We start from the raw sequence: 19895 nt of genomic DNA, 5'->3' as shown, positions 1-19895 counted from the left end.
CAGAATGAAGCGTGCTGCTTGAACCTTCAACTTCCTTATTGCCTCATTTCCATCAGGTAAGAGATTATTGGTGTTGTCCAATAGCTTCCAGGACCTACTTCCTGCACACTAATGCCGTCTATTACTAGTGAAATTTGAATGAAGGATAGTACTTGACTGGGGATGAGCATGTGTTTCGCTGAGGAAGCTTTAGCAAGACGGTCGGCATGCTCATTCTCCTCCCTTGGTATCTGAACAAAATTCACTTGGATGTTGTTAACTCAATCCTTTACTTACTTAAGATACTTCTTCATCTGTTCATTCTTGCACTTATAGTCGCCATTAACCTGGCTAATTACCATTTGGGAATCGCAATATATGACCATACTCTTAGCTTCTGCTGCCTTGGCGAGATCCAGCCCTACTATCAAAGTTTCGTACTCTACCTCGTTGTTAGTCATAGGGAAGTCAAGATGGATCATGCATTTGACCTTATCCTTTTTCAGGCTGTAGAGTACCACACTAGCCTCGCTGGCTTGTCTGTTGGAAGATCCATCCATGTGGATGCTCCATTGGGGGCTCTCATCTGCCCCCTAGTCTTCCGCGATAGTGAATTCTGTGATGAAGTCAGCAATGACTTGTCCTTTTATAGTCGTACGTGGTCGATATTGTATGTCGAATTCGCTCAACTTAATTGCCCATAGTGCCATCCGTCCAGCAGCTTCAGGGCTGCTCATTGCTCTTCGAAGGGGCTTATCTATTAGGACGATCATAGTATGTGCCTGGAAGTAAGGCTTGAGTTTACGAGCAGCAATCACTAATGCAAAGGCAAGCTTCTCCATTGATGGGTACCTTTCTTCTACGCCTCGAAGCGCCCTGCTAATGTAGTACACTAACAGCTGCCGGGGAGACAGCCAAATAGAGGTATAATTCCTCCCCGGTTTTAGAGGGACTCAGCAACGGAGGGGAGGAGAGGTACGCTTTCAAGTCTTCGAATGCTTGTTAACAATCAGCCATCCATTCCTTCAACGTACGGAAGAAAGGTAGGCACTTATCAGTTGCTCTTGAGACGAATCTGTTCAGTGCAGCAACCATGCCATTTAGGCTTTGTACTTCCTTGATGCCTGTTGGCAGCGTCATCTCCATTATTGACAGTATCTTGTCTGGGTTAACCTTGATGCCTCTTTAGGACACCATGAATCCTAGGAATTTCCCTGCCATTACCCTGAGCGTACACTTGCTAGGATTCACCTTCATGTTATAAGACCGAAGGGTGTCAAAGGTCTTTTGGGAGGTCACTCAAATTATCGTCCCCTTAAAGGCTCTGTACCAGTATGTCGTCCACGTAAACTTGCACATTCCTCCCAATCTGATATGTGTACATTTTGTTCATCAGTATTTGATATGTGGCACCTGCGTTCTTAAGCCCAAATGGCATTATATTATAGCAAGAAGAGACCCTAGTTGGTAACAAATGAAGTCTTCTCTTGGTTGGCCTTGTCCAGCTTGATCTGGTTGTATCCAGAGAATGTGTCCATGAAGCTCAGCAATCGATGTCTTACAGTCGAATCCACCAAAACTTCAATCCGCGGAAGTGGGCAGCTATTCTTGGGGCATGCCCTATTTATGTCCGTGAAGTCTACGCACATCCTCCACTTTCCGTTGGCCTTTTTTACCATTACTACGTTGTCCAACCAGTCGAGGTAGTATACTTCTCGAATTATGTCTGCTTCCTGTAACTTACAAACTTCTTCGACTATGGCCTTGTCCCGTTCTTACGCGAACACCCTTTTCTTCTGAGGGACTGGAGAGAAGGAAGGTGATACATTTAACTTGTGGACTATAATCGAAGGATCGATTTTGGGCATGTACTCATGGCTCCAGGCAAAAACGTCCTGGTTCTCCCTCAGAAACGTTGTGAGCGCCTGACGGATTGGCGGGCTAGCCAGAGTTCCGACCCTGGTCGTTCATTCGAGCCTGGCATCATCCAAGATTACCTCTTCCAACTCTTCTACCGATTTCACCACCGTTCGCTATTCCTCTATACACATAGTCTGTAAATGGTCGTCCATCTCCAACATGGCAATGTAGCACTCGAGCGCTGCCACTTAATCTCCCTGTACTTCTCCCACTCCATACTCGGTTGGGAATTTTATCATTAGGTGGTAAGTCAAGGTTACGACCTTCCATGAGTTAAGGGTAGGACAACCCAATATGGCATTGTAAGGGGATGAACAGTTGACAACCAGGAATGTGACATCCCTGGTGATCTGTTGTGGGTAATCTCCAACTATTACGAAAATAGTGACTGCTCCTAATGGGTGTACCCTTGTTCCTCCAAACCCGACAAGTGGCGCATTAACGGGAACTAGTTGTTCCTTATCAATCCTTATCTATTGGAATGCTGGGTAGTAGAGGATGTCGACAGAGCTCCCATTATCCACAAGGACTTGTTAGGTGTTGTAGTTCCCGACCCGATTGCTAACCACAAGTGCATCGTCATGAGAGTGGTGGAGGCGCCTGGCATCTTCCTCTATAAACCCAATGACAGGGTTGTCGATCCATGCCATCTTTGGGATAAATCCCGTCAACTGGACACTCTGGACCATCCATAGGTAGGTTTTGCGCACCTTCTTGGACGAGCCAGATGCCGTGGTTTCTCCTATAATCATCCTTATGTCTCCTAGCGGGGGTTTGGAATGCTCGTTTTCTCTCCGTGCAGGTGTTTCTTGGGGCTGGTCTGTCCTTTCCTTACCGACAAACCTTTGCAACTTCCCTTGCTTAATGAGAGCTTCTATCTGCTGCTTTAAATCATAGTAATCAAATGTGTCATGACCATGGTCGCGGTGAAAACAACAGTATTTGTCTCTGGACCTCTTACTAGGGTCTCCCTTCAGCTTGTCAAGGAATGTCAAGGATCCTTCATCCTTGATTTGCATCAAAACTTGATCAATTGGGGTGTTCAGCGGAGTGAAACTTGCGAATCTTCCAGTGGAAGGCTTAGAACGCCTATCCTCCTTTCTATTTCCTGTCCTTGGTATCTTTCACCCCTTGTCCTCTTGGGATTCCTCCTTTCTTTCCTTCTTCCTGGGCTTCTTTTCACGAGCTAACAGTGTATCTTCCACGTTCATGTACTTGGTAGCCCTGTAGAGTACATCCGACATAGTTTTTGGGTCATTTTTGTATAAAGAGAACAGAAACTTACCCTTCTGTAAGCCATTCGTGAATGCGGCCACGAGTTTCTTGTCGTCAACTTCATTAATGGAGAGGGCCTCTTTGTTGAAACGGGCTATGTAAGACCTCAACATCTCATCTTCTCGTTGCTTAATACTCATCAGGCATGCAGTTGACTTCTTATACCTGTGTCCCCCGATGAAGTGTGAGGCAAACTGGGTGCTTAACTCCTTAAAGGTATCAATGTAGTTAAGCGTCAACCTGCTAAACCAAATCCTTGCGGGGCCCTTCAATGCAATGGGGAAGGCCCTACACGTGATCTTGTCTGCCACTCCTTGCAAGTGCCTTAGGGTCTTGAAAGATTTCAGGTGATCCAAGGGATCCTTGGACCCGTCTTAAGTTTCTACCTGTGGCATGCGGAACTTTGGTAGAAGGGGGAATAAGGTAACTGGTGCCGTAAAGGGCAAGTCCGTTCTATGGACTAGCTTGTCGAGGTCGCTTGACACCCATCCTCTGAGGGCGTTCATCATGACGTCCATCCTCTCTTCATCATCTGCATCTCCGCTACCATGTAAGGTGGAACGGTGTCTGCAGCGTATGGACGGCTTGTATCCAGTCACTCTTGTCCGCTTGGGACGTTGCTGCCTTTTGGCCCCTCTAGATTCCTTCTCTCAGCGCTGGTTCCTTCCTGGTCCTCCTCCTGAGTGTTAAGTGCTGCGTTCTTTTGGCGCAGCTACTCCTCTAGGTCATGATTTTGCTTGGTTAGGCATTCTACTGCCGCTGTGAAAGTCTGGACCTGCCTCTCAAGGGTGGTGGTACGCGGTTCATCTCCTTGAGCATTATTGGTGGTTGACATCGAGCGAGTAAGTACCATGCAACTTTTTGTCCGGGAAGTGATAGTATGGCTTGCAAACTTTTCCCACAGACAGCGCCAACTGATGGTGCCGAAAATCGTCAATAAGTCACATAATTCTCACGTGCTCAAGACAATAGCTGCACAAAACAAAAAGACCTCAAAAGAGTACCAGTGTGGTACCGGCCAAAGACCCTCCGAAGGTTAAGTTAGAAAATTTCTCACAACTCTAAAATGTCAAAACTGGGATGAATTATGCGTACCTTGATTTATGAGGAATTTGGGGCTTCTATAGTAGTATAAAACCAACTTTCTTTCTTGGGGAAAGGGAATTTTTCCTCATAAAAGCACTTATTTTGCAGGATCCTTTCTATATAACGATTTTGTTGATAAGGATTAATCGTGAGGTGCAAGATATTTTCTTTTAAAGTTTCTTGAGGATTACTTAAACTACGTGGATGCCACATGACCTTGCTGTCGTCCACATTGTATCCATCCACTTCCTCATTCATCTTCTTATGTACACACTCCATGTCTTCTTCCGTTACTTTGATCACAAGCGAAAGATACTGTCACCATGTCTTCTTCCGTTACTTTGATCACAAGCGAAAGATACTGTCACTTGTGCCTAGTTCAGTAGAATGAGATCGTCTACGTCTATTTCTTCCTCTTTATCAAGTTGGTACTTTTCCGAATTTTAAAAGCTTGAGGGGTGCAATGGACCGGGGATCGAGTAGGCAAGGAGAGGTGGGATTATATTGTCGGTTGCCAAGTTAAAGCAATTCAAAATATTGACACGTGTTAAAAAAATGCGTAGTTCACGTGTACTTCTAATCCACCATAAATCCTGGCACCATAAAGTTAGGGGCATGCCTTATCCAATGTCACAGGCACAGTTCACCACATCACCGCTTTGTATTCACATTCACTCATTCTCCAACCGTTGGATTCACCTCATCAACGGTCCTCATTTCATGCGCAACATTCTGGAACAACGAACTGTTTCTGTTTCTGTATCTGGTTTCTGTTTTTTATAATTATCTGTTTTCTTTCTCTATTTATTTTTTTGTCTCCTTGACTTGAAGTTTCAGACTTTCTTTTTCCACCTTTGCGGCTTTCCCTGAAATTAATATACTTTACTTGAAGAGAAAGCAAGTTTGTTTCACTCAATCAATTAATTCTCTGACTTGGGAATTCATTTCCGTTTTCTGGGTTTTCTTTGGAATCTAAAGAACAAGAATTAGAACCAATGATGGAGGTACTGAGCAAAACGAATCTGTTTTCATCGTGTCATCATAGTCAACAAGATGGGTTTTCTGTTGTTTTCCCAAAGAGCCGTAATTACAAATCATCTTCTTCTGTGAGGTGGTTCCAGCCTCTGAAGCTGAAATCACAGGCCCTGAGATCAAGCAGTGATTTTTATGGCAAAAGAATTGTTCTTCAGGAAAACAAAGCCTTGCCCAAGAGAGGAAATTTCCGATTTCAATCTTCAATTAAGGCTCAGGTTGGTATTTCTCAGATCCCCATTTCTCTTTATACCTTCTTTTCCTTTCCATGGCTCAGATTTTTTAATATGGGTTCTTTAATTCCTTTTAAGTCACGTATCTGCTTGAATTTTTATTTTTATTTTTTATTTTTTTATTTCTTGGAATTTGTCAATTCAATTAGTAATAGAAAATTTATGCCATGTAATTGATATTTAAAATTATGTATATATTATTACCTTTTAAAGATCTGAATGTTGAGAGATTTCTTGAATGCCCATAATTGGTTTTTTTGTAGGGAAATTAATGGTTTTTTGTTCTTGTGTTTCAATTTTTTCTGTATGGGATGTACAGACAGGCTATCGGATTGGGAAAATTCAGAAATGGTGGGAAAAGGGTCTTCAACCAAACATGAAAGAGGTGACCTCTGCACAAGAACTTGTGGACTCCCTATTGAACGCAGGGGATAAACTTCTTGTTGTGGATTTCTTCTCCCCAGGCTGTGGTGGTTGCAAAGCTCTCCATCCCAAGGTACTCCTACACTTCTCTCTCTTTCATTTAGTGACTTATTACATTCAAAACCCAACTGACTTGATTGTTATATCATGTATGTGGCAGATATGTCAATTCGCAGAGATGAATCCAGATGTGCAGTTCATTCAGGTGAACTATGAGGAGCACAAGTCCATGTGCTATAGCCTTAATGTCCATGTTCTGCCCTTCTTCCGATTCTACAGAGGCGCTCATGGTCGTCTATGCAGCTTTAGCTGTACTAATGCCACGGTCAGTTTTCATATCCTTTTACTTTTCTAGCTGATATAAGTGCACATTATTTGCTGGGTTAATTATCCTGTTTAGCTCAATTCTTTCCATTTTCCAATAATCCAGGTCTTAACAAATTCAGTGTTTTCCACTACAAGTAGGTCTGTGTTTTCATACAAAACCGAAGTTCTTTCATCCACAAATGATTTTGAATTAAAATTTGTGTTTATTTCAAGTACCCATGAGCATGAACTTAGTTTCAATCAGGGGATATGCTAGTTTTTTCTATAAGTTATGTTCCAACTCTTTTATTTCAAGAGCCTTATAACTTAGTGGCATAGCTTCCTTTCCTTTATTGGGAGAATCAGGATTTGAATCGCCTCTCCCACATTTTCTAACACTTTCGAATAATTAAAAAAGAATGTTCCTTCGTTTAAAATTACTCCTTTAACCACAGTCTCGCTAGGTTTATCCATCTACTATTGGATTTGAATTAGAAATTGAATTAATTATGGTTTGCATTATCTTTATCTGTTTTACTTATTGGGGCACATTATTTCCCCTTTAAGACAGACTAGTTTTAGTTCAGTGAATTAAAAGATATAATTTCCACCCGATAATATAACTATTCTTGTATGTCACCAGATTACACTGGTTGATCTCACATTATTTGCAAATAACATTTGTACATTTGTAAATTGTACTGCTTGTTCCTCAATGCTGATAATGTCATTAATATCACAGATAAAGAAATTTAAAGATGCATTGGCCAAGCACACGCCAGATCGTTGCAGTCTTGGGCCAACAAAAGGGCTTGAGGAGAAAGAGCTCCTTGCATTGTCTGCTAACAAAGATCTGTCTTTCAACTACACACCAAAACCAGTTCAACCACCGCCTGTCCCTCAACACGAAGAGATCATCCCAGAAACAGCACCATCTCATTCAAACTCAGACCCTCTGCTGCTTTCTCTTCCTTCAACTATCTTAAAGTCTGCTCAAGACGTTGAGGATAAGACCTTGGTAACTGCTGGGAGATGAAATGCTCGGTTTCCACTTTCCACCATCCCCAATTCTCTTCCCTTTCTCCTTTGTACAGAACCATTTTCATGTAATATCCCCATGTTAATAGGCGTGAACATACTAGTAAAGCCGAAGTCATACTGTAAGCTTGTTTTTTCTTATGGAGTTGCAGGCCTTAGGATTTATTTTTTTGGATCCTAGCCTGCCGGTTCCCTAGTGAGTTTACAGAGCAACCATTTGTGTGTTGGGTTGCTCTTTTATGTGCGAGGGGAAAGCCCTCTTTGTGATTGTAAAAAATCTCATCCTTCTATTTAGATATAGAAGATCTCTCTTTTTATCCGTGGGAGATTTCCTTGTCTTTTCTGTTGAATGCAGTGGATCTGCGGTATGAATTAATGCTGCCTCTTTTTTTTCTAGTGATTTCTAGTGGATCTGTGGTTTACGTTTGTTATTTAAATTTTGGGTCAATTTCAAATAGATGCTATTATTATTTAGAAGGGTAAGTTACATGTAGATTAGCTGAAATTTAAGTTGTCTATATGTGATTTGAAATTTAACATTTTATCTACTTGAGATTTACTCGGTTAAAATTTCGTAACCCAAATATGTTAATAACAGGGTTAAATATGTAATTTTGTTTTACTTTTATGTCTCTCTCTTCTAAAAATACACAAAACATAAAAAAATACAAGTTCAAATAAAATAAAAAAGAATAAAATAGAATACTTGAATTGTGGGATTTTAAACCACATGTAGACAACTTAAATTTCAGTAAGAGGGTAAAGTGTCAAATTTTAAACCACAAGTAGGCAACTTAAATTTCGGTTGTTATATTTAGAAACAAAGATGATGGCCAAGAGGTACTAAATTTGCTTTCAAATATTTGGGATCAATAGTGGTTAAAAGGGTATTAAACATAGGAAAAGAGCAAGGTAAATAAAGTGGAGCATAAAATGTATTGTTTAATTGTAGAATACTTATTAAACTGAATGGCAATTTCATAAAGCTCCTATAAGAATAGCTATGTTATATGCTATTAAATGATGGATTAATAAGAACATGTTTGAAATAAGAATGTAAAGATGGATAATTGGAAATACTAGAAAATTTGTAATATGATTTTAAAAAATCCAGTTAAGATAAGTGTGACTCTTATTGATAAAAAGAAGAGGTGGTGTTTCTTGAGATGGGTTGATCTTGTGCAGAAGAAAGTGGTAAGTGTACTAATGAGAGGAGAATGATTTATTCACGTCAAAAGTACGAAAAGAGGTAATGAAAATCTAAAATAACATTGCTAAAAATGATATGTTCTCTAAAGAGGTTATAGTTAATGTGATTTTGAGATATAAAATAAAGGAGATAAATACTTGCAACTTGCCCCAATTATTTTGTTAAAATTTAAAACTCCATAACGGACCTCAAAATGACAAAAAAAAAAAAAAAAAAAACTTTAAATTATTATTCCAAATAGTTTGTCCATCTCAAAATGAAGTAGAGAATACTAATAAAATATAAATATATTTTGTTAAATGGGTGTTAAAAGAACTCTTCAGTTACTCTTTTTCTGTTTTCTCAAAAAAATAAAGGTTACTCTTTTTCTGTGTATACTTCTTTGTTGTTTGTTCTACTATTATAACCCCCAAACAAATCCTTAAATGGTCATAGGATAGGATAATGACTAAATTTTTCGAAATAAAGACGGATATTAAAAAAAAAAAAAATTACAAATCACCAAAAGCTTTTTAACTTAATTGGTTGATATTTTCTAAAATTTTTAATTAGAAAAGTGATACGTCAATAATATTTTCATAACAAATCATAAGTGATTAGTTGTTATTGGTTATTATTTGAACCTATCACTGAAATTACTTTTTTGCCTTATCAATAATAATTGGTAATAATCTGTTACTTAGAATTTGTTGTAAAAGTATTGTGAAATACTGTAGACATAAAATTTCTCTTTTAATTAATACATCACTTGCCTCATCACAGGCACTGCGCACTACAATGGGGCTCCTTTTTTTTTTTTTTTTTTGAGTTTAATGTAATTTTTTAATTTGAATTTATCTATTATTAGTAAGGTTACGCATAAAGGAATTTTTTTAAAATTAAAATTTAGAATTTGAAATTGAGTAAACTGCTAAGTTTAGTGTGTGCTAGTTTTTAGGAAAAAATGTATCAAGCGTGCCTCTAACATTTTTTTATAACATTTTTACAACAAATCCAAAGTGGTAAATTGTTATTGGTTGTTATTATTGGGGCAAAAAAGTAATTTCAATAGTAGGTTCAAATTTGAATCAATAACAACTAACTGCGTATGATTTGTTATGAAAATACTATGGACGTAGCACTTCTCATTTAAATAGAGAGTCTGTTAATTTTTAGGTAAAAAAAAAAATTCTAGAAGTTTTTTTATTTTATTTTATTTTAATTTTGTTAAATTACAATTTTAACCTCATTTTTTATTTTTTAAGAATAAAAATTATCTAATTAAACTAGAGATATTTTTGACATTTTCTTAAGTTATAACTAACTTTTTAAAGACTCCAAAAATACAGAGATAAATTCAAATCAACCGCTCTTATTTATCAAACTATAAAAAAAAATTACAAATAATTTTTTTTTGACACAAGATAGAATTTTTACTCTACCCTAATCTAAGTATATATGTGTATAAAACTCCTTCTTGGAGGCTTAAATTTCGATCATGTCCCCCATACTCTATAAATATTTATACTTATAAAGTGACCATCATATTAAAGATGCGCGATAATATATTACCAATAATTTGATTTGTTGTGGTATACGTTTAGTCATGTAACTTATATCATAAGTAATGACGTAGAATAAATTAATCAAATCGCAGGTCCTCTTCATCATGTGGAAACAAAAAAGAGGTCCTCTTCAAAGTGGACACATGGATAGGCCACGTTGATGCCTCACCTTTCACACACGCAACCTTATCGGTTTATTTATACTTTTTTATTCCCCACCTAATAACTTTTCTTTTTATCCATCCTATTCTTTCTTTTTCTCATGTGGTGCAGAATTTCAAAAGCGACAGAAACGCCACCTTCTTTCGTTCCAATTTTCAAGGCGCAAAACCACTAATCTGGCTGGAAGTTTATGGTATTATCCTACATCAATCTACAGTTTGAACTTTGGACTGAGCTCTCTCCCAAAAACATAAAGTCTACAGTTTGAACCAATTACAGAAAGTTTTTTTTTTCTTTTTTTCTCTGAATAAACCAATTACCGAAGGATTGCAAAAAGTTGAAGAAACTTAGTGAAGACCTGGATATTTTGTGAGTTTTTAGATTGGCTACACCTGTCACAGCGACTAGAGGGTAAGAACAATCCGTATGGACACAAGTGCTCCCAAGAGGCATAAAAAACATTATGGCCCACCCAAAAATGACTAAGTTTAGTGTTTCATAGTAATTTGCTTTGTCCCCTGCCTCTTCCCATTTAAAATTTGAAAATTTTTTTCTATTAATTTCTTATTCTTATTTCATAGATCTTTTTTTATGTATTTATTTTTTCAATTATATAATAATTAATAGACTATCATTTCTTTTATATACAAACTTTATTTCTAAAAGAAAAATTAAAATTATTTATATGTATCTGTATATATTAGGAAGATTCAAAAATTTAGTTATTGTCTTTTTTATTTTAAAAACACCCATAATTATATATTGAGTGTCCTTATTTCTCTTACAAGATAAAAATGAGGTCTAAAATCGTAAATTGATAAAAAAAAAAAAAAAAAAAACTACCCATGTTTATCTTCTGTATATATTAAGAGGATTCAGATTATTTCAAAAACACCCCTAATTTAATTAATTTATCCTTATTCCTAAAACATAAAAATGAAGTTAAAATTGTAAATTGATTAAAACAAATACTCATGTTTATCTTCTGTATATATTAAGAGAATTCAAAAAGTTAGTTATTATTATTTTTATTTCAAAAACACCCAAAGTTTAATTAATTTATTCTTATTCCTAAAACTAAAAAATGAGGTTAAAATCGTAAATTGATAGAAAAAAAACTATCCATGTTTATAAAACTACCCAATGTTCTATTACACTTCCCACTACCCCATGTACACAACCAAAAGGTCCAAAACTACCCCAGGTTTCTATTAAAAAAACTACCCAATGTCCTTAAATAAAAATATATAAATAAATAAAAACCTACCCCAAGTTCCTATAAAAAAAACACCTAAAAATAAATAAATAAAAAACACATTGCATATGTAAAACGCGTGTGATAAAACTAGTATTTTATTAATATTTTTTAAAAGGTCAAAGCCAGAGCTATAAAAGTAAAATAAAAGACTAAAATAAATAAATAGATAAAGAAGCATGAGTGATGAAAGAAGCTCAAATTGCTAATGCAATAATTTATTCTTCTTTAAGAAAATTTGTATATGAAGTAATAAAATATAGGACTAGTTTGGAGAGAAATCTTTCAAATTTATCCTATATCCTTTTATTTTATGTGAATTTTATAAATTTAACTATTAGATTGCATGTTTTTAATGTTCTTAACACACACGTTAAGTTTCGTTCAAATCCGATGATATTTTACTATTAGATCAATTATTTTTTTTTATGCATAATTTTAGACTATAAAAATTTGAAATTTAAACGTTTCGATGAATGACATATCTATTAATCGTTGATATTCTTGAAATTTTGCAAGTATGAAGGATATAACAAGATCATGCAATCAGAAGGTTAGATTTTCAAAATTTATATTCAATAAAAAAAATTGTCAAGATTAAAGAAACTCTACATGGTAGAATACCTAAAAACTCTAGAGGATCTGGATCCATAGGATACTTTGCGTTATTACTAACTTCCATATTTTTAATGGCGGAAGCTCTAGAAACTCTCTTAATGTATATTTGGCAAAAATTAAAAAGTCAGCTTATTTTACTATTGAGCTTATTTTTAGTACTATTCATGACCCCATTGCACTTTTTGTACTATTCATGGGTCCCACTGTACTATTTTTCAGCTAACTTTTATATTGGACTCTTCCAGAAAAAAAAAGGGAACTAATGTAAGCGTACCTATTACAAATCAATTGAGATGGCACCTGAAATCGTTACTTGAATCGTATTGGATAGAATCGTAGAAATTATGTCTGAACACTGAAAACTGAAAACATGTAACAAATAATTTTTTTTAGGATATGTTGTGGAGTAGCATGTCTTGTTGGGACCCACTTTATTAAATGAAAATGTATTAATAATACTTTTGGAGTTAATTGGAGACCTGTGTAAATTGCACAAGTTGCACTATTCACAGAAGAACTGTCGGTACAGCATGGCGGGTTGCGAAAAAGAATAAAAAAAAAAAACTGAGGAAATGCAGACGCAGCACTAATAAGTGCTATCCAAACGAGCACTTTATCTACAGTACTTTCAGCAAAAATTTTTCAGTTTCAGTAAAATAAGTGAATTCCAAACATACCCTTAGTGTGCGTTTGAGTATGGAGGAAAAATGAAAATTATTTTACTATTCAAATTATTTTTGCTACTATTCATGGACCCCACTGCACTTTTTGACACTATTCTTGGGCCCCACTGTACTATTTCAACTAACTTTTATCTTTATCTATAGTACTTTCAGTAATAATTTTTCAGTTTCAACAAAATAAGTAGTGTCCAAACACACCCTTAGTATCTAATTTTTCTCTTGAAGGTTTTCAAAGCTAGATCAATAGTAGCGAAGCTTGGTGCCCCACAACGTCCTTGGTTACTTTGTGGTTGATAATGTTTTAGTTCTCTAGTTTGAACTTTGACTTTTCCATGACCAAGTACTTCTACCATTGTAACCAAAATGGTGTTTTCCTTGGCACCCTTAATCTTAACAAATTAGTTTTGTTTTACAATCTTCATTTGGGTTTGCAAATTTATCTTTGCAATCTTTATTCGTTCTAATGCCAGAATAGAAAACTCAGATGTGATTCATTCCCTTATATGAGATCGTGAAACACCATGGTGTCAGTGGCGGCGCCACGTACAGGTCAGGGTGTTCCCAGGAACACCCTGACCTGAAAAAAAATTATATTTAATCCATATTAGGAACACCCTTAATCCAAAATTAGGAACACCCTCAATCACAAAATTAGGAATACCCTCAAATTAAATAATAATAAAAAAATTATTTGTTCTACTTTCAAGCCAAAAAAAAAAAACCCAAAAAAAAAAAATTTGAACTAAATCTAAAAAAAAAAAAAAAAAAAATGGCAACAGAGCCAAGCCCACTGCCCACGGCAAGCCCAACATAATACGGAGGTAGCAAACCCATGAATTCTCACCCAAAAAAAAAAAAAAAAAGTACAGAGCAAATCAGAAATCAAACCACGGTCACATCGTTGGCAGAGATCAATACCGTCTATACTCTATACAGAGCAAAAGCAAACCAAACCCCATTACCCAACACTGCAATACAGAGGTGTTTATAAAAAAAACAAAAAGAAACCAAATACAGAGCAAACCAAACCCCAGACCCAGAGCAAACCAAACCCACGGTGAGACGGTCACGTCACTCGTCGTCCTCGTCTAGTCATCGTCGCTCGCTCGTCACTTGCCCGTCATCGTCACTCGTCGCTTGCCCGTCGTCACAGATCGTAGATCGCAGATCGGTCTCAGTTGCTTTAGTGCTCGGCCTCAAGGTATTTCTCTCTCTTTTTCTCTCTGACTCTCTCTTAGTCTCTCACTCTCTCTCACTGAAAAGAAAAATATGAAATGAAAAATATGAATGTCTAATGTCTCTCTCTCTCTTTAATACTCAGTAACTCTCTCTCTCTCTTTTGAACTGTAAGACTCTAATTGGCTGCTGAATCTTTACTTTCTTTTTTTTGGGAACCAATCTTTACTCTTTAACTTTATTTTACTTTTTGTCTGTTTTTTGGCTTTATCTTAGCTTTATCTTACCTGTTGCTGTTGCCTGTTGCCGTTGGTCAGTGACTCAGTGTGTGTTGGTGTTGGTGTTGGTGAGATATTGATTAGTAATGTGTATTGTGATTGTGAAATTTTCTGATTGGCAGGTTGTGATTGGGGGATGGTTTGTGCTTGTCTGTTGAGTAGGGTAGGGATAGATGGGCTGATGGGCAGTGGGCACATGGGGCCGAGTGGTAAATAATAATTAAAGCAGTGTAATGTGTTGCACATTACACTGCTTTTATTATGCTACACATGGGATGTATAATGTTTGGCTCTTTTAGTGTAATGTGCACAAGAGACTAAACAATATAACAAATTAAAACAATATAATTAATGACAAACAAATTAAAGTAATATAGTTTATTATTACGCTAAACAACAATAATTGAAGCAGTATAATTAACCAATACATTATAAAAGACAAATAAATTAAATTATGTTAGGCTAAATAATAATTAATAATTTTATAATTAATGAAACAATAATGTAACAAATTATAGTTTATAAAAGACAAACAAATTAATGAAACAACTAAACAACAATAATTAATAATTTTATTAATATTTCAAATAAACTTATAGTTTATTGTTTATTCTTTTGTTAGAATTATGGACAAATATTTGATAAGAAAACCACGTACCCAAGATTCAGCTCCTACGCAAGATTCATCTTCATTTTCTAAGCGAATTCGTGTTGACTTTAACTTAGAGAATCTTCCTTCAGATCCTGGGCTACGAGAAAAAATATCATCTTATCATCCTAATCATCATGATGAAATAAGAAGATATTATTTAACAAAAGGCTCTTGTCAACCTGTTTTATACAGTGATGATTACCCTATATCTTATTTTTCTGGAAAGCCCCGTCGATTTATATCCAAATGGTATAAAAATAGATACTGGTTGGAATATAGTATAGACAAAGATGCAGTATTTTGTTTTTATTGCTACCTATTTGGGCAAGATGTTGGTAAGCAAGGAGGAGGTGACACTTTTGTAACGAAGGGATTCAAACTTTGGAATCAGAAAGATAAGTTAAATTCCCATGTTGGAGGAGTTAATAGTGCTCATTACCAAGCTGTCCAAAAGAGTGAAGATCTATTGAAGGAAAAGCAACACATTCAAAGTATTTTTGTTAAGCAATCAAATCAAGATATAATTGAATATCAGATTCAATTAAATGCAATAGTTGATTGCATAAGATTCCTTTTATGCCGGGGATTAGCTTTTCGTGGTCATGATGAATCTCAAGGTTCAAGTGATAAAGGAAATTTCCTTAAGCTTGTACAATTTTTGGGGGATCACAATGAATCTATCAATGAAGTGTTGCAAAAAGCTTAGAAAAATTGCAAGCTTACCCACCCTGATATTCAAAAAGACATTGTGAATGCAATTGCATGTGAAACATCCAAAGCCATCATCAAGGATCTTGACAATGGGTTCTTTTCAATATTAGTTGATGAGTCACGTGATATCTCAGTGAAAGAACAAAGAGCCCTCATTCTTCGTTATGTGAATAAAGAAGGAATTATTATAGAGCAATTCCTTGGTATTGTACATGTAGCAAGTACTACTGTTTTATCACTCAAACATACTATTGAATGTTTACTTTGTGAACATAATTTGAGTTTATTGAACCTACGTGGGCAAGGTTATGACGGGGCTAGTAATATGCAAGGTGATATCAATGGTCTCAAAACTTTAATTTTGAAAGAGAACAAGTCAGCATTTTATGTCCATTGTTTTGCTCATCAACTTCAATTGACACTTGTTGCTGTTGCTAAAAATCACATTAACATTGCTGAATTTTTTTATGTGGTTAGTAATTTAGTAACTGTTGTTGGAGGCTCTTGTAAGAGACGAGATGCTTTTCGAGATACACAATTTGCCAAAATTAAAGAAGATTTAGAGAATGGTGTACGTAGAAGTGGGCAAGGTTTGAATCAAGAGACAAATCTTAAACGTCCAGGTGATACACGTTGGGGATCATATTATGGGACTATTCTCAGCTTGATTTTGATGTTCTCTGCTGTTGTTGATGTACTAGAGATTATTGAAGAAGATGGCATCTCCGACCAAAAAGTTGAAGCTTGATCTATTATGAGGTCAATTCTTTTTTTGAATTTGTCTTTGCTCTACACTTGATGAAAAATATTTTAGGGATCACAAATGAGTTGTCAATAGCATTACAAAAAAAAAAAATCAAGATATAATAAATGCTATGGATCTTGTTAAAGTATCTAAGCAACGGTTGCAAGTAATGAGAGATGATGGATGGGCATCATTATTGGCTGAAGTATCTTTATTTTGTACCTCACATGATATTCCTATCTTGGACATGGAAGCGATATTTGTAGTTAGTTGGAGGCTGCGACGCAACACCCAACAAAATACAAATTTACATCATTATCGTGTTGAGCTATTCTACATAGATGCAACTTCAAGAGCTGAACAATCGCTTTTCTGAGGCGAATACCGATTTGCTACTTTGTATGGCTTGCCTGAACCCAAGTAATTCATTTGTGGCTTTCGATAAGGAAAAGTTGATACGTCTAGCTAAGTTCTATCCCTCTGATTTTCTTGGGACAGATATTTTGGCACTTGACTCTCAACTGCAGAATTATATTTTTGATATGCGCAGCAATGACTTCTTTTTAGAGCTTCAAGGAGTTAGTGAACTTGCTGAAAAGTTAGTGAGCACAAGAAAACACGAGACTTATCCATTAGTCTATTTGCTAGTGAAGCTAGCTTTGACCCTTCCAGTTGCTACTGCAATAGTAGAAAGAAGTTTTTCAGCAATGAAATATGTAAAGAATGAACTGCGCAATCGAATGGGAGATCAATGGATGAATGATTGCTTGATTGTGTATATTGAAAAAGATGTAGCTTGTAGCATTGATAATGAGACTATTATGCAACGATTTCAAAATATGAAAACTCATAGAAAGCAATTGTAAATTCTATGTATTTGTGTATTTTTTGATTATCGTTGTTGTCAATATATAAAATTTTCTTTTTATTAGATTGTGTAATTTATGCTTATTGAGAAACATCCTGAAAAAATTTCCTGGAGTCGCCACTGAAGATGATTAAATTATATATATTTTTTTTCACCTTAAATGAACAATATGCTGGGATTTAGTCAGAAACAGCACCATATATATTCCAAAATCCAAATATAGTATACTAAAATGTTCTCACTTAATTCCAAGGTAAGTATCTTTCCATGAAGTGAAATGCATAAAGAAATCCATCCTCAACGAATAACAAGGAATCACAAACAAATGGGGCAATTAGACAATATCAACAATCTGAACAGTGAACACCATCATCTTGATTTTGGTTCTTTTTGTCCCACTATTCAAAGTAAAGCTGTCGAATGATTTATAAATCTTTTGTAACAAATTATGGGACATGTTAAGTACAAGGCCCTTGGCAGATTAATATCTATTCTAAAAGGAAAAAATCACATCAAGTAAAATCCAAAACCAACCCCAGTATTTCAATTGCCAAGAATCTCCGAAGTATGAATAGAAATAAAAAAGTTCAACTTCATGTGTCAAAAAATACAAAACATAAAAAATAGTACAAAATACCAGAAGTCAAATTTTATTCCAAATTTCTAAACTCCTTTCATGCGCACAATCTCGTTAGCGTAAGTCTCAAAACTTTGTATTCTTCATAGTCTAAATTTGGGGACAAAATGGGAATATATCCCTTTCGGTGAAAAGTTCCAACAAAATGCCCTATTTTTTAAACTACTTAAGGATATGCCCCTATTTTGAAACTTGATTTTATCAAAATCTAGTTTTAGTGTGAAACTCGAGTTCCATAAACTCGAGTTCCTTGAAAATTTTCAATTGGAACTCGAGTTCCACAAATATATATATATTTTTTAAGTTTAATTTGGCTATAACTCGATTTTCTAAAAATCGAGTTTTACATTAAAACTCAATTTTTAGAAAATCGAATTTCAAAACAGGAGCATATCTTTAAATAAAAAATGAGGCATTTTGCTGGAACTTTTTGCCAAAAAGGGTATATCCCCATTTTGGCCCTAAATTTGGAAGGTAAAACCCGGGGGGGGGGGGGGGGAGAGAGAGCTTGACAACTTAATAAGTAACAAAAAACTTAACTAGCTTGACCAAACATTTAGATAAGAAAAATAAAAAATTGTAAGGAAGATCAAATTTTACACGCTTAGAAATTGTATCCTAGTTTGATTGGAAACTAACATATAATTTGACATTAGTTTTACAAATATTAAGTTCAAAAATCATAATCTATGATGAGTTCTAAAACATTGGAATTTAAAAATTACAATGATTTTAAAAAAATGATATAAAAAATTTCATGAACCTTAAACAATTCACATATCTATTTATTATATTCATATTCATATTCATATTCATAATACTTTTATGACTAAGGTTACTCTATATTCCCATGACTAGACCCATGTGTAGACACTTGATATGTGCTCAGAAAAACTAATTTCTATGTCAATGTGTAAGCTCCCATTGCTTGGATCCAAAGTATAATTAGCTTACACAAATGAATTTTTCTAAGCTTATTTAGTTTTATTTCAGTTTAAATAAAAAAATCATATTTTAAAATTTTGAAGCTCAAACAAATATATCATTCAAATCTTGGTTACTTTGACAAAATTGGCTCATCCTTAATTCAAGTTTCAACGAAAATAAATCTTCTAAATATATAACCCATTGAACCAAATAAATATATACTATTTTAATGAGAAAGAGAATACAGCTCATTTCTTTAAATCAATCTTGCTCATTTCTTTAAATCAATATAGTGAGTAAACTTTCTCTTTAAAAAAAAAAATAGCTCAAATAATTAAATAAATTTTGTAAGGAAGCACCAAAGAATATTTAATTAATGAATAAAACATTTTATTTTTAGCAAAGTATAACTAGTTAAGAAAATTTTACCTACCACAAGCAGAAGTACAGATTCTTTTTACTTCTCTCTAAACCTTTCCTTCTAAGATCCACAAGCCCCACACCCAATTCCATCAATCCATATTACTATATTAGTAAAAATATTTACTTAGTAATACTTATTAGAACACACACGAAATAGTAATATTAGTGTTTTAAATCGGGTTTATAATACATCATTTAACCAAAGTACAACTACAAAAGGGCCTAACTTTTGTAGTTGTAGAGTAAGATTATGAACAGTGGACACTAGACACACACAACCAATGTGAGATAAACATTTTTTTTATTTATTAGTAAGTAGTAAAACTTATTGGAATGCATACAAAAATAGTAATATTAGTGTTTTAAACTAGGTTTATAATATATTATTTAACCAGAGTACAACTATAAAAAGGCTTAACCTTTGTAGTTGTAGACTGTGGTTATAAACAGTGGACACTAAATACACACAACCACTACAAGACTTAAGTTAAATATGTTTTTTATTAGCTGCTAATATTCTATGTTAGGGAACATAAATTCTAGATATGTTTAACATCAGGAAAAAGAAAAGAAATCAGATTCTTCTTTTACCATCTAGGAACATTATCTCTAATAATTTATTTTGAAATTAATGTGCACGTCTTGTGTTTCTAATTTTATTTAATTTATTTGTCTCCCGATTTTCTTTTAGCCTCCAATTCAAATATGTTTTAC

At 34.8% G+C, this 19895-nt stretch overlaps 2 protein-coding genes across 2 annotated transcripts; one reads left to right on the top strand and one right to left on the bottom strand.

Moving 5' to 3' along the window:
* Window positions 1–2432: 2432 nt before the first annotated feature.
* LOC115951738 lies at window positions 2433–2918 on the bottom strand. Its single transcript, XM_031068890.1, has one exon. It carries the CDS (start codon window positions 2916–2918, stop codon window positions 2433–2435), a length of 486 nt encoding a protein of 161 aa, XP_030924750.1.
* A 1960-nt stretch (window positions 2919–4878) lies between these two features.
* LOC115953701 (thioredoxin-like 1-1, chloroplastic) lies at window positions 4879–7686 on the top strand. The gene is made up of 4 exons (XM_031071463.1): window positions 4879–5510; window positions 5845–6021; window positions 6109–6273; window positions 6997–7686. Exons 1-4 carry the CDS (start codon window positions 5256–5258, stop codon window positions 7288–7290), a joined length of 891 nt encoding a protein of 296 aa, XP_030927323.1. The 5' UTR covers window positions 4879–5255; the 3' UTR covers window positions 7291–7686.
* The last annotated feature ends 12209 nt before the right edge of the window (window positions 7687–19895 follow it).

This window comes from Quercus lobata, chromosome 7, assembly GCF_001633185.2.
Source record: "Quercus lobata isolate SW786 chromosome 7, ValleyOak3.0 Primary Assembly, whole genome shotgun sequence".
Classification (NCBI taxonomy): domain Eukaryota; kingdom Viridiplantae; phylum Streptophyta; class Magnoliopsida; order Fagales; family Fagaceae; genus Quercus; species Quercus lobata.
This window is presented reverse-complemented; position numbering and strand designations above follow the sequence as displayed.

Bases quoted from the DNA above. Each gene is read 5' to 3' on its own strand.
- LOC115951738 (XM_031068890.1), bottom strand. From the start codon at position 2,918: ATGCAAATCAAGGATGAAGGATCCTTGACATTCCTTGACAAGCTGAAG.
- LOC115953701 (XM_031071463.1), top strand. From the start codon at position 5,256: ATGATGGAGGTACTGAGCAAAACGAATCTGTTTTCATCGTGTCATCAT. The intron at 5,511-5,844 runs GTTGGTATTTCT...TGGGATGTACAG, and splicing joins AATCTTCAATTAAGGCTCAG to ACAGGCTATCGGATTGGGAA. The intron at 6,022-6,108 runs GTACTCCTACAC...TGTATGTGGCAG, and splicing joins GCAAAGCTCTCCATCCCAAG to ATATGTCAATTCGCAGAGAT.